The sequence below is a fragment of the Humulus lupulus genome, chromosome 8 (genome assembly GCF_963169125.1).
Source record: "Humulus lupulus chromosome 8, drHumLupu1.1, whole genome shotgun sequence".
In the NCBI taxonomy this organism is placed as follows: domain Eukaryota; kingdom Viridiplantae; phylum Streptophyta; class Magnoliopsida; order Rosales; family Cannabaceae; genus Humulus; species Humulus lupulus.
The window spans coordinates 132,409,345-132,423,483 of record NC_084800.1 but is presented as its reverse complement, the minus strand read 5'-3'; the positions used below and the strand labels follow the sequence as shown (position 1 = coordinate 132,423,483).

Here is a 14,139-nt window from a genome sequence, read left to right as displayed (position 1 = left end):
ACATTGCATATATTTAAACATACTTTTACACACTACAAGAAAAGATGCTTTTAATAACACCGAAAATGTGTTATCAAAACATACCATAACACTTTTTGATGTGTTAAGACCGACTATGTTATCGTAGGTCAGGGTACTTTACATAACACTTTATCATTGTTATACATATGTGTTATTATACTGTCAACGATAACACAATTTCTGTGTTATTTTAATAAATAGATAAGTGTTTAATTATGTTATTTATAGTCGATTATATAACACATTTCAATACTTATAAATTTGTGTTATACTGCACTTTAGTATAACACTTTTTTTGTGTTATACTACACTTTAGTATAACACATTTTTTGTGTTATACTACGCTTTAGTATAACACATTATTTGTGTTATACTACACTTTAGTATAACACATGTGTTATATTAGCTTAGAGAAACATAATATTTTTTTACTTACACAAAACTAGGAAAACAAATATGAAAGTTTAAGCCAAATAAGGTAACATAAATAGATTTTTATTAATTACTCAAATGTATTTACAATATTTAGTCTACTAGTGTAGGCTTAAGAAATCATATTACAACATAATTTATGCCCAATTCAGATTCCTTTATCACTAAATACAAAACAAGAAATGTATACAAAAATTAGTGAAATACATTCTTCCATTCTAAAGGCCTCAACTACAAATGTTGTCAAGAATTGCTCCAAAGAAATCATCTCAATATACCTGCACGTTGTAAAAAAAAAGTCCTTTTATTATTAAGAACATAAGACTTAAGCTAGTTTCCACCTGTAAGCATATAAAGTTTAAATTAAATTTGTAATAACTCCAAAACTTGACGAAACAGCAAGGTATAGCAAGATGTACTACCATGCAAAACAACAACTGAAGCAACAAAACATGCAACTTAAAACAAGGCTTGTGAAATGTATCAAGATAACAAATATATCATTCTCAAAGATCAAAAAGTATGTGAGGAAGAATTGATTCCAGAACTCTAAATTCTGTCAATATATCCCCAAAAAAATTAAAGAATAAAAACAGAATCACACTTTGACTTCTTATACAACAAAATCATAAAGAAAAACAATAAAATAAAAATGCACCTGGAAACTTCTTTAGCATCTTTAATATAAGGTTTAGCCCAATTTCTACAATAAAACTAAAAATAAAGTTAGAAAAAAGAACTCTTTCTAATAAAAAGAAAGAAGAATGTCACCTGGAAACAAGATAATTCTTTGATAACCTTAACATTTAATGAATGAAACATACCCCTCTTTAGATTAAAAACCTTCAAGCTTTTCTTTATTATCAGCTGCATTAGATTAGTGGACAGGAGAAGCAAGGCAAACTGCAACCAAGAAGCAGCCACACCAGGGAAAAGGATCACGACTCTATTAATTCTATTGTCTAAAAAGTAATTCAAGGTTGTTCCTGTCACCATGAAAGATTGCAACAAAAGCAAAAAATTCAGTATCTATAAGAGAAACACAGACAAACATCAACATTTAGAAATGGTCAGAGAGAGATAGAGAATGAAAGAAAGGACCTATAACAACTGTTATGCTTGCAGTGATCACTTCTGTGACTGATAAGCCAACAAAAGCCCAAGCATACTGAGTTGAGAGATTTCCAAGGCTAAGTACCACCCCTCCTGCCATTGCAAACATCACAGAAGGCCAATTATCCTGCACCAATCACCCTAACATGAATCGAAACCAAATACACACAATACAATACAACTCCATTATGGCAAACATATGAAAATTTCATTATGCTGTGTTCCTTATCACTGGTCTCTCCAAATAGCACCACATTCATCAAAGATAATAGAGAATGAATGAACTAAACTTTATCTAAATATATGCAAGTGTTGAATATTTGTGATTCAACACTTGTAATGAGCTAAAAAATATAATCAATACTGAATTAATCATGAGAAGGAGCAGCCAAAAGAATTATATAAAAAAAGAAGAGGAAAAACAAAAAAGAATGGATTCTAGACATGTCTCATAATAATTGGACCTTTTTATTAAACTTCATGGAGACAAGACTCACAATAAAATTGTCTAGCAATATTTTTATCTCATAGGAAGGAGCACCATCACACTGTACTACATGGTATCATCATCATTCCTTTGTGATTAAATAATAGCATTTCATACTTCCAAACATGCCCCCCTGTGTGATCGCTGCCATCACACACACATAAGAGTACTTAATAGAAAATGAATTGAATAAAATGATCTCTGTAAATGTACCAGAGATATGGGACTTTATTATTTATAGCTGAATAGTACAAAGATACAAAGAGAGGGAAAAAGGAGCTGGAAACCAAGAAGTGATTAACAGGAAACTAACCACACTAATCTACTAACTATAGCTGAACCTATATTACAGTTAGAGCTAACTAACTACATGTGCAAAAGTATTTGAAAACCACATGAATATAGTTAACTCATAGTATTTAGAAATCACATGAATGTTAAATTCTGCAAAAGTAGGCACCAAATAAAATTAGAAAGAGATCCAATTCGTTTCATTCCTAAAAATATCAAGGTACCAAATACACATAAGGACCGAGTATGACTGCCACAAATAAGCACAAATTTAAGGTACTCAAATACAATACATCAAGCAAGCCCAACCTTGTCTTCTATGATCTCTAAAGTTTAGGATTAAATAATTTTTTTCTTAATAAATTAATAAATTATGAAATTTGTGAAATTATTAAATTGGCTGTGAGATTCATCAATATTTCTTTACATTATAGTCAAATCCCTGCAATTTCAAACTTAGCCAGGTTGTCTGCAATTTCTATCCTAAAGTTTACAATATATGAACTAGTTTATATAACTAACTAAACTGCCATATAGCCAATTCACTTATCAGTGATTCATTGAGAATCATCACATACTTTAATTAACTTATGAAATATATGGAATGGATGCAACTTATAGTTTAGTCCCTTCATGTTGATTGCAACTTATAGTTTAGTCCCTTCACTTATATTTTTTATTCTCTCTTTTCAATCTGAATATGATTCAAACCACTTGTAAAAAAATGTGACTGAAATTAATTGTATATTTATATAAATAATTTTTACACAAACATAATTTTTACATGTATAATTTCATTGAATTTCCTGTAGCACAAGTATAGGAGCCAAAAAAGGGAAACACCATAGTTTTCATGCCCAAAACATATGAAACACAAGTATCAGATTAAAAGTAAACAAGGAATTGAAGAATCAAAATAAATTCAAAGAGAAAAGCAAAGGCTACAAAACTAAATGGGTCAGTTTCTGAGTTGAAAAAAATTCTGATATAGAGAGCTATGTCCCTCGACATGGGAAGACTATTCACATGATATGGCATTGGAATTTTCTCTTATGTGGTAACTTTTTTGACTACCACTTAATTGTTTATATTTCTAATGATAATATATTCATATTATTTATACTAATAAGATTACTAATGAATGAAAACATGAACAGGTCCCAATATATATAGCAGAGAACAAAATGAATATGATTTCAATTATAGAACAAACCCAGAATTCGTCTTCCAGAACTTACAAATCAAAAAGGAAACCACCCTAATTTTTTTAGAAATTTAAGAGCAGGGGATTGAAAACCCATAATCTTACCAACTAGCAGCACATTAATACAATTAAAAACACTCTCAAAGGTTACAAAACCACAATCTAAATTTCAGTCATTGGACAAAATGATATGCAATCGCATATCAGATAATCTTTCCAAAGAAAGAGTAAACAACTAAAACCAAACAATTTTAGAAAGGGGACCAAAAACACACTCGAAGCTTTAGTTTATTTCTTGCAATTAAGGGAAGAAATTTAAAATCATAAACTATATTCATTAATGGTTCAAACTTAACATAAAGAAACATATTCCAACTCAAATGTCCAAAAAATCATCATCATTTCCGCTCATTCTATCTTAAATTTAGCTACTAAAATACTAAAATAAACAATATTTCAGCAACTTAAAAACAATATGATCATACTATGTACTCATAAAACAAATTGGTTATGAAAAAAGAAATAAATAAGTCTGTTGCATCCCATTGAGTCCCTAACCCTATGTGTAGCCAATAATCCCATTTTATCCAACCAGTACTAGATTTCCAATATAAGCACCAACTGGGGCATAGGACTCCAAAGTCTATTAGGTACCAAATTTCCAGGCGGTATGTCCTGAATCTAAGCATGCACTATAGCCAATCTCAGTCTAATCATAACTATGATTTATCATGTAACGCCCTGGATAGCCAAGACCGTTACACTGTGTGTTTATAAAGTGCTAGACCTGCTAATCAAGTCATTTAATTAAAAACGTGTTACTAAAATTATAAAAGTACTAGGGTTAAAATGTTTTGGTCTCAAAGGTCACATTTTTCATAAAGAAACATTTCCTGTTTACACGGGATCCCAAAAATGTTTAAGTTTGAAACTGTTTACAAAAGATTCAAGGACTAAATATAGTATTAGCCATATTAAAGCAAAACAAACAATTAGGCAATCCCCGTCCTGATCCACTCCTCGGCCATGGCGATCGAACAGTTGGCTATGTACATTCCACCTCGTAGCCCTCCATCTCAGGGTTGATCCAACTTGCCTTAGCCTTTACCTGCACCACGTATCACCCGTGAGCCAAGGCCTAGCAAGAAAACACAACAACAGAGCATTAGCAATCAATAGACAAATCAATATCTCATATCGCATCACATATTCTTAACGATATCAACAATCAGAATAGTCAAGTATTCAACATACTAAACATATCAATCTATAGCATACACTAAATCACATATGATAACTAGGATTAGCGCCCTCAGGCCGTACCCTCCGTTATCCCACTGACTCCGGCCCGCTTAAACCGAGCTCAGTGAATATTAAGCTGTCCTCGGCTACCAGTGGCCAAGCCGCACCCTGTGCGCAAATATTGTGTACAACACCCTTAGGCCGCTATCACATGTCCCATGGCATAATACCATCATTGACATAATACAAATATCGGGAGCACTTAGTCCCTTCACAAGCATATAACCGGGTGCAGTTTTCTTACCTTTCAATTTGCTAGCTTTGATCACTTGACTCCTTGAGCACGATCCCTCTCGAGCCCTAGCGCTCACCTAAATACAACCATAGGTCAAAGTCATCACCAAACCTCAAGTCCAAAACCTAGCCTTGGGACCATTCCCAAGCCCCCGAGAAGTCCTAGTTCCACCAAACAAGGTGGTGGAATCGAACCCCGAACCCTTGGTCAAAAGCCCTTCGAAATAATCCTAAAATCCCTTTATGGAAACGGGGCAACACTATAGCTCTTAGGAGGGCACTACAGTGCTACAAGCAGAACCAAAATCCCCCAGGAGGCATGGCCTAGCGTTACAGCGCCCAAAGGCTAGCACTGTAGCGCTAGTCACAGACAGTCAACCTCCCAATTTTCCTTCCTGCGATTTCCTCGAACCAAACTCAACCAAAACTTCTCCAAAACTTCACCAAACTCAAAACACAAGCTTATTAACACACTCCACTCATCCCAAGCATCCCAAATACTCAAAACCCAAGGACATGCATCCCTAATCTCAAAATTCACCATAGTCACTTCTAGACTTCAAAACTCAGCAGAAACCAGTCAAAACATCAAAGTTAAAAGCTCAGAATTTATACCTTTGATGGAAATTCGACCTCAAGTTGCCTCAAGACCTCTTTAGCTTGCTCTTCCTCAACACTTCGCTCCAACTTCCCTAGAATTCCCCATTAACTCAGCTTAGATACCTTAGTTTGAAAACCAAAACCAGAACTGAAGGAACTACAAAGTCTTACCTCAAGCAAATGGCCTATCCTTGCTAAACCCTTGCCAAATCTTCAAGCTTAGCTCAGAAACCTTATGGTTTAGTTGACCTAGCTCTCCTCTGAATTTTGCTCCAAGAAGAATGAAGAGAAATGGTGAGAGAACCACAAACCGACCCTAGGAAAACTACTATGTTTTTCCTTCCTTTTCTTTTTCCTTCTTTTCTTTCTTTCCACAGCCTTCTACCCTTTTTCTACAATTCCCACTAAGTATAAATCCTTAACATACTTATCTCTGAGAAGCCTATTGACCAAAATGCCCTCCCTATTAATTCTAAACCCTTTAGTCCACTTAGGGGCATTCTAGTCATTTTACCCAATTCCCGCTAATTCCTCAAGTGTCCCTAATATTTTCCGCTTACCTCCCGATACCTAATTAATCACCAATTATATTCCTCGATATAAAAATAGACCCCAATATACTCACTAAATTCCCATTTATACCCCCAGGCTCGCCCCGAGCTGGGTATAAATTCCCGCGTTGACTTTTTCGCTATTCTGCTCACTAGGATTGTCTCGAGTCACAGATCACATATATATCCACATAATAATGTGGTCTCAACAGTTATCACATATATGTATACAATTATGCCCATAATGGCCAAAATTATGATTATGCCCTTCTAACCTAATCAGGGCCTACATGCATACTAATACACATAATCATGTATCTCGAATATTCAAATAGTCATATAACATGCTTTAAATCATAATCATGCATTTTACTCATTAAAGTCACACATAATTCCCATTATGCCCTCCAGGCACACTAATCAAGGCCCTTAAGCCTTATTAGCGAATTTGGGTCGTTACATATCACTAGCTAGAACTTGTTTTAGGACATACAATAAGAACTTGCACTCTTAACAGTGGACCAATTCAACATCAAATACTAACATACAGCACATAAATTAGATTACCTTATAAAAGATAAATAAAAAGGATGAAAGAAAAGTATATTATAACCCTGATGAACACCAAACACAAAAGTGAGCCCCAGTTGATTAAAAAAAACAAATCTTTTGTCTAAATCATTATCTTGATTACTCAATCAACTCATTAGTCATGGAACCCAATAGTGATCTAAGACCTCTTTTTGTTTTTAAGGCCCTTGAGTGGGGACATTGGGAAAATATATGGCCACCAGACTATGCCAGCAACTAAACCCTTGTTACTAATGTACAAACACTTCTGTTACCCCCAAAACACAGGTCAAAATCTCATCTTTTTCAGGGAAAATCAAAGCAAAATGTAATAGCTTTAGCTTCTAAAAAAAGCTAAAGTAATAGAGTTTTCTGGACATTACAAGTGGGAATCCCCTTGCAAAGAGCCCAAGACCCACAACAGAAACCAGTGGCACGATTATAATAGGACTAAATAAGCCATTTATGAAGAATTTTTTTTTCTTTTGGCTAGACTATACGCGGATATTTTTCTTTTCATAATGTAAAAATTTTATTGTCTTATTCTTTGTGGCATTTCTAATTTCTAATTCATGTTGATTGCAACTTATAGTTTAGTCCCTTCACTTATCTTTTTTGTTCTCTCTTTTCAATCTGAATATGATTCAAACCACTTGTAAAAAAATGTGACTGAAATTAATTGTATAGTTTCATGATTCCATCCTTGAAACAAAGAGTGCAATAAATATAAAATATGTAGACTTCAGCAATTGATGATTTCAGATTTTTATAATCTTTAAGAATAGTAGACTTTCTTCTTTCTTCTTCTTTTCTTATTTGGTATTATTGAATAAATGTAAAGTGAGTATAGACTTGGAAATGTTTATCATATTAAATAGAAATAAAAAAGAGGAAAAATCAATAAAATGTGTGTTGCATATCTATAAACAAGAAAACGAAATTGAATTGAACTTACTTCCTGTTGCTTCTGCAATTCTTCTCACAAACTCAGAGTTTACGACACTAATGTACGTTTCCTGGCCTAGATACCGCGAGTTTAGATTTTCTGTTCGAAGGTTCCACATGCCACTATTGTCTAGAGAAATCAAAATTGTTGTCCAAGCTCTGGGAAAGACCTGTAACCAGTTGAAAAATCATTTTGTTAACAAGACATGATTCACTTCTGAAAGCACTAATTGTTAATATTATTTAGTTATGTTAGTTTTTCTGCTGAAGAGTTTGTTATATGGTAGTTAGTTTCATAACTACCCTCTCTGTACTACTCATTCTCTATATAAATAAAGCTCTTGACTAACTCTCTTTAATGAGTTCAATTTAGGCACCATGAAAGTTGAGAAAAAAAACTGGTCCATGCACTATTTTACCAATCCCAGGAAACATCATTTCATTGTCATGACAAGAATCAAATTGAGGTTTTGCTGATCAAACTATTAAATTTGGTTATAGTTACAAGACAGGAGTACCTGTGTGGTGCTGCGAGCAACCCTGTGTGGTTATAGTTAATAGAAATCACAAATATTAATAGCAATGTGAGAATGGTTAGAAATTAAGAAGTACACAAAAATGTGATCAAAGCAAAATGGGTAATGAAATCGATTATTTAAAGAATGTAACTTGACTGTCAGTAGTTTGAAGTGTTGCTATATACATACTATATTGTACTATACTATTCTATACTATGTATCACTACATGTACACCATAATCAATAGATGAAAATGCATGACAAATAAGAAGATATTAAAGCACCTTACTGTTTCTGGGCTATGGAATATAAACATCTTCTTCTCCTATATTGATAAATAACAGAAACCCACTCTTATATTTGATTACACATATTCTTCTCTCCACAGCCTACCCCACACTCTCTGCCCAAAATAATTAAGCTCGTAATACAAGTTACCCTTCTTCTCCACAATACCCAAACATATAAACTAATTTTGATTTAATTCTTAAAATTTATATATCAAATTGGCCACAGAAAGTTCTAGCAATTTATAAAATAAATACTAAAAAATAGAGGGCAAAACAATAACGAACACACCCATTCAAGTAAAAGAAAAATGGACAAAAAGAAAGAATTATATAATAAAGAAATCCAATTAAAAAACAGAAGCTAACTAATTAATCAAAGACAAAAAATTATTTGTGCCTTTCTAATATCAAATATATATGTAATGTTGATCTTAGTACCATGTGTATGAGCTCCGAAAAAAATGATCAGAGCTTATTCACTTCAATTGCTCTCAGGTGGAACAAAGATTCCCTTCAATTGCTTATCCACTTAATCATTCCAGTCAAGCATATCATTTATAGTCTTTTTCCTCTAAAACTAGAAGGATTGAATATAAAAGGCAAAATAGAAAGACCTAGTAAAATCATAAGAAACGTTATATTACAAAGGATCGAATCAATCTGTATTTAATTATTAACTGCAACTTAATACTAATCATGTTACTCACATTAGTAAAAGATTACGTCTTTAATCAGTAATATTACTATACATCAGCATTAGATACTAAGAAAAGAATACACAATCTAGAGATAAAAAGAACTATTTACTTACAGAAACTATCTATATAACTCTTAAATGAATTTTTATCTTTTTATGGTTTTTACGTTTTGGGAAGTTCATGAAATCATTTTCTTGATTGAACAGTAAAAAGAAGAGGGGGGGGGGGGGGGGGGGGGTTATAAGAGGCTACAAATACATATACATGAAGAGAAATACTACTCTCATGAAATAAATTAAAAATCATAATTGAGAAAAAGATAGATTCATTTACCTTTGGAAAGAAACTCTAAAATATTAATACAGAAATAATAACCTGAAACAAAAAAGAGGGTTTGAGAAATATATTGAAGGAGAGATTCTTAGTCATTGCTGGGTTTTCAGAGAAATAGAGGACGAGACTGAGAGAGGGATGGTGTTGGAGAAATGGACAGCCAATGAACGGATCGTTGAAGAGTTGGACAGTAAAAGTGTAGAGGGAGGGATTGATGGGTGGCTGTTGTTGGGTTCTTAGTGCCTGTACAAACTAAGGGAAACAACGTAATAAGCATGACATGTACCAAAACTAGCTTCTAAAAGATGTCAAACTAGACAGTCCAGGGCTAAACCTTATAATAACCCTTAACATAAAATCCAGTGTACACCTCCTCTTCTAACTGTAATTTTACTAAAAACAAGCATGTACATTCTCCACCCATTAAACGGGTAACTTTTCTCATAACCCATACACTCTTAATCCTATACATTCTCTACCTAAAGCAACCAAAAAAGTTAAAAAAAAAAAGTGGTGAACATTGATTAAGATAATGGAAAGGAAACCTAGTAAATTTCAACTTAGTATCAAGATGATAATTAGAAAGGTTTTTGGTCACAACAAACCAACTATTAATGATACAATAAGAAATATTATTGACTATCCCTATTGAAAATAGAACATAGAAATTTCAAGGTAAACCCAAATCAATTAACAGCAAAACCCACATACAAATATCCAAATGAGCATTCAGGCCTCCAAAACGTCATGAGAGCAGCCAAAGCAGCAATATTTGCAGTATCCACAAGGTTTCTATTAACAAATTGTTCAAAATGAAAACTAAATATACACACTCAAGTCAAATGAATTACAGAAAAGGAAACAAAGAATTGGTGCTAGAGGGGAAATTTTTTTACAGCTTACCCTCCATTATCTAGAATATGGAGGTCAATACGGATGGCCCAAACCAATTTTCCTGGAAGAACACAAAGCGATTCAGTGTCAACAACCCTGCTTTCTCTGCACATACATTTCAAAATTCCACTCGTTCAAACGACTATGCACAGTTAACTTTTTCTTTCATTTTACTAATGGCAATGACTATCAAACCTTAGGCCACGGTCCATAATGCAGACGAGCTCAACAGTAGCCTCGCTGGGGCGGCCTGGCTCGAAGGAAGGGTCAACCATGGGGGAGAACTCGGTGAAGATGGAAAGCAAGCCCTCGTTGGAGCGGTCACGGTAGGGCTGAACCAGCTGGCCCGTGAAAAATCCCATGACATGGGTTTGGCCCAGATGCACCTCCGCCGAGCCATCCTCCTTGCCGAAGGTGATGATGAGATTGCGGTAGTCGAATGGATGGTGATTGTCAACTCGGAGGTCGGAGAGAAGAGCGTTCTCGATAAATTTCTTCTCATTGACTGTGAGACGCCATGTATTGGCCTCTGTCAGCCCCGTCGACCTCCATCGTTGTTGAAGCCTCGCCCCTCGCCGTCGTAGTTGAAGCCCCCACAGCTGCTGGTGTTTCGAGCAGGAGAGAGAGAGAGAAGGAGAGGGATCGGGGAAGAGTGAGCGGGGAGAGCGGCTGGGAAAGGAAAGAGATAGGGTTTTCATTTGAGATATTTTGTTTTGGGAAAAAAATAATTCATTTGCCGCTTTTTTTTTCCTATTTTCGGCTATTCATTTTAGGAATTTTAGTATGTATCTATTATAATACTTTTGCAATTCTGTTATACTTATGTGTTGCAAAAAGGGATTTTTGGTGTAGTGACATGGGATCCCAAAAGAAATAGCGTTTAAAAGACAGTTTACAAAATTTCAGGTTATAGGTAGAACTACTAGCCACTCTAAGGGCAAAACAGACATTTAGGCTTTTCCCATCCTGTTCCACTCCTCAGTCATGGCGGTCGATCAGCTGACTATGTACATTCAGCCTCAAAGCTCTCCCACTTAGGAATGGTCCACTTTATCCTTGCCTTTACCTGCACCACGTAGCACTTGTGAGCCAATGCCCAGCAAGAAAACACAATAACAGAGCACAATCATCAATCAAACAATCAGATAATTCATACAGTATAATCATATACTTAACAATCCAAAATATCCATATAATCAGGCATTCAGCATACCAAGCTCATTAATTAACATTAATAACCAATTCACATGTAATAATCAGGGTCGACACCCTTAGGTGGCACCCCTATTTATCCCACTGACTCCGGCTCGCTTAAACCGAGCTTAGTAAATATCAAGCTGTCCTCAGCTACCAGTGGCCGAGCCACACCCTGTGCACAAATATTGATTCCGGCACCCTTAGGCCATTTATCACATGTTCCATGGCATAATACCATCTACGACATCATACAGATATAGGGAGCTCTTAGTCCCAACATAATCACATAACCGGGTGCAGCTTTCTTACCTTCGATTCTGTTAGCTTTGATCAATGAAACTGACCTTCAAGCCCGATCCCTTCAGAGCCCTAGCGTACACCTATTCACAGCCATAGATTAGGATCATCACCAAACTTCAATTCCAAAACCTAGCCTCGGGACCAATCCCGAGCCCTCGGGAAGTCTTAATTCCACCAAACGAGGTTGTGGAATCAAGCCTTGATCCCCCGACCAAAAACCCTAAGAAATAACCCAAAAACCCCCTTCTGGCACTATAGCACTACAAACAATGCCAAAAATTCCTCTGATCACAAGGCCTAGTGCTGTAGCGCCCAAAGGCTAGCGCTACAGCGCTAGTCACAGAACAGCCAACCCTGTTTTTTTCTTCCTTCAATTTTCCCCTAGCCAAACCTCTACAAAATCCTTCCAAACCTCAACCATATCCCAAAACAAGCCTACCAACATCTATAAAACATCCCATAAGACCCAACCATATGAAAATCAACCACATGCACCCCAAGATAAAGAATTCACCATGATTAAGCTTGAAGCTCCAAAACTCAACAGAAAATAATAGAAACTTCATAACTTTAAAGCTAGAATTTCATACCTTCAATGGAGAATTTCAACCTAGGTTATCTCTAGTATCCATTCAGCCTCAAGCCATTCACTTCCTCAAACTTTTCCCCCTTGATTCCATCCAAAACTCAAGTTTAGAAAACCATTTCAGTAAAACCAGAAATTCAAGAAAAGAACCTTAAAACTTACCTTAATTGGATGACTAACTTCTACTATTCCTCAAACTTTATCAAGAACCCAATTGCTAAGCTTTGACCTAGCCCTCCTCTGAACCACAGCTCCAAAAGGCTCCAAGAAATGGAGAAGATATCCTAAACCGAGAGAGAGAAGAGACTTCTATTTTTCCTTTTTTCCTTTTCCTTCTTGTTTTCTTTTCCTTTTCAACTTCCTTTAAATTCTATACATTCCACTAAGTGCATAAAGGCTGAGTAATACTTATCTCTAATTTTTAAACAAAATGACCAATTTTCCCTCCCATAATTCCTATGCCTTTAAGTCAATCTAGGGGCATTTTGGTCATTTGCCCCTAAATCCCGCTAATTCCTCGAATGTCTCTAATATTTACCGCTTACTTCCCGACACCTAACTAATCACCAATTATATTCCTGAATATAAAATAGACTCCAATATATTTACTAAATTCCCAGAAATACCCCAGGCTCGCCCCGAGCCGCGTATTAATTCCCACCGGGACTTTTCCGCTTGACCGCTCACTAGGATCGCCTTGAGTGACAAGCTACAAATATATCCACATAATAATGTGGTCTCAAAAATTTATCACAAATATTTACATTTATGCGCTCAATGGGCCAAAATTACGAATATGCCCTTATAACCTAATCAGGGCCTACATGCATACTAGTACACAAAGTCATGCTTCACATATATCCAAATAATCATATAAACATGCTTTTAATCATTTAAATCACATATAATCTGGTTATGCCCTCCCGGCACACTAATCAAGGCACTTAAGCCTTATTAGTAAATTTGGGTCGTTACATTATTAATTTCCTCTTAATTATGTGAGATTTAACTTCAAAAATTTCGGTTCGGCACAAGACCAAAATTCTTGGTTTGAGCACAAACCATACTTTTCACGCATAGGCTAATTCCAACTGCATGAAATATGATTCCCAAGTATATATTATTTAACGAAAATAATATGCATTACAAAAATTTTGGCCTTCTGGGCTTGTACTGGCCGGTGCCTTAGAAGACAGGCATTACACTTCAAAGATACAAATTTCTCAAAGATACTCCTTCTCCACTCGAGGTTCGTCTTCATAATTTTTAGGCTTTAGGCCCAACCTATTAATTGATTAAAATAATTTTCTAATTAATCAAACCTATTTAATATCTTTTTAATTTAATTGATTTTAATATAATATAATCAAAAAAATAATTTAAAAATTCAAACTTGGAATATTTAATATCCCAGCCAACTACAAGATATTTTAATTTGGTTAAGATAATTAATATTTTCAATTAAAACAATTAAAAAATTAATTAAATAAATCAAATCAATACATATTCATTAGACATATATGTGGTGTGTTATGAGCACTAGGGTGGCCAATGACTTGGAGGCTCGGGGTGG

At 34.9% G+C, this 14,139-nt stretch overlaps 1 protein-coding gene and 1 long non-coding RNA gene across 2 annotated transcripts; both read right to left on the bottom strand.

Moving 5' to 3' along the window:
• Nucleotides 1-560: 560 nt before the first annotated feature.
• Nucleotides 561-1,724, bottom strand: LOC133794209 (uncharacterized). Its single transcript, XR_009875139.1, has 3 exons — nucleotides 1,555-1,724; nucleotides 1,112-1,439; nucleotides 561-731 (listed from the first exon to the last, which is right to left on the bottom strand). It is a non-coding gene; the product is annotated as an uncharacterized LOC133794209 (long non-coding RNA).
• Nucleotides 1,725-10,275: 8,551 nt separating this feature from the next.
• On the bottom strand, nucleotides 10,276-11,181 carry LOC133796078 (exosome complex component RRP45B-like). Its single transcript, XM_062233559.1, has 3 exons — nucleotides 10,679-11,181; nucleotides 10,493-10,588; nucleotides 10,276-10,381 (listed from the first exon to the last, which is right to left on the bottom strand). Exons 1-3 carry the CDS (start codon nucleotides 11,179-11,181, stop codon nucleotides 10,276-10,278), a joined length of 705 nt encoding a protein of 234 aa, XP_062089543.1.
• Nucleotides 11,182-14,139: the final 2,958 nt, after the last annotated feature.

What these genes read in the sequence shown, in the direction of transcription:
- LOC133796078 (XM_062233559.1), bottom strand. Translation starts at nt 11,181, where the DNA reads ATGAAAACCCTATCTCTTTCCTTTCCCAGCCGCTCTCCCCGCTCACTC. An exon ending in ATTATGGACCGTGGCCTAAG is followed by an intron (nt 10,589 to 10,678) that starts GTTTGATAGTCA and finishes ATGTATGTGCAG; the next exon opens with AGAAAGCAGGGTTGTTGACA. An exon ending in CATATTCTAGATAATGGAGG is followed by an intron (nt 10,382 to 10,492) that starts GTAAGCTGTAAA and finishes ATTTGTTAATAG; the next exon opens with AAACCTTGTGGATACTGCAA.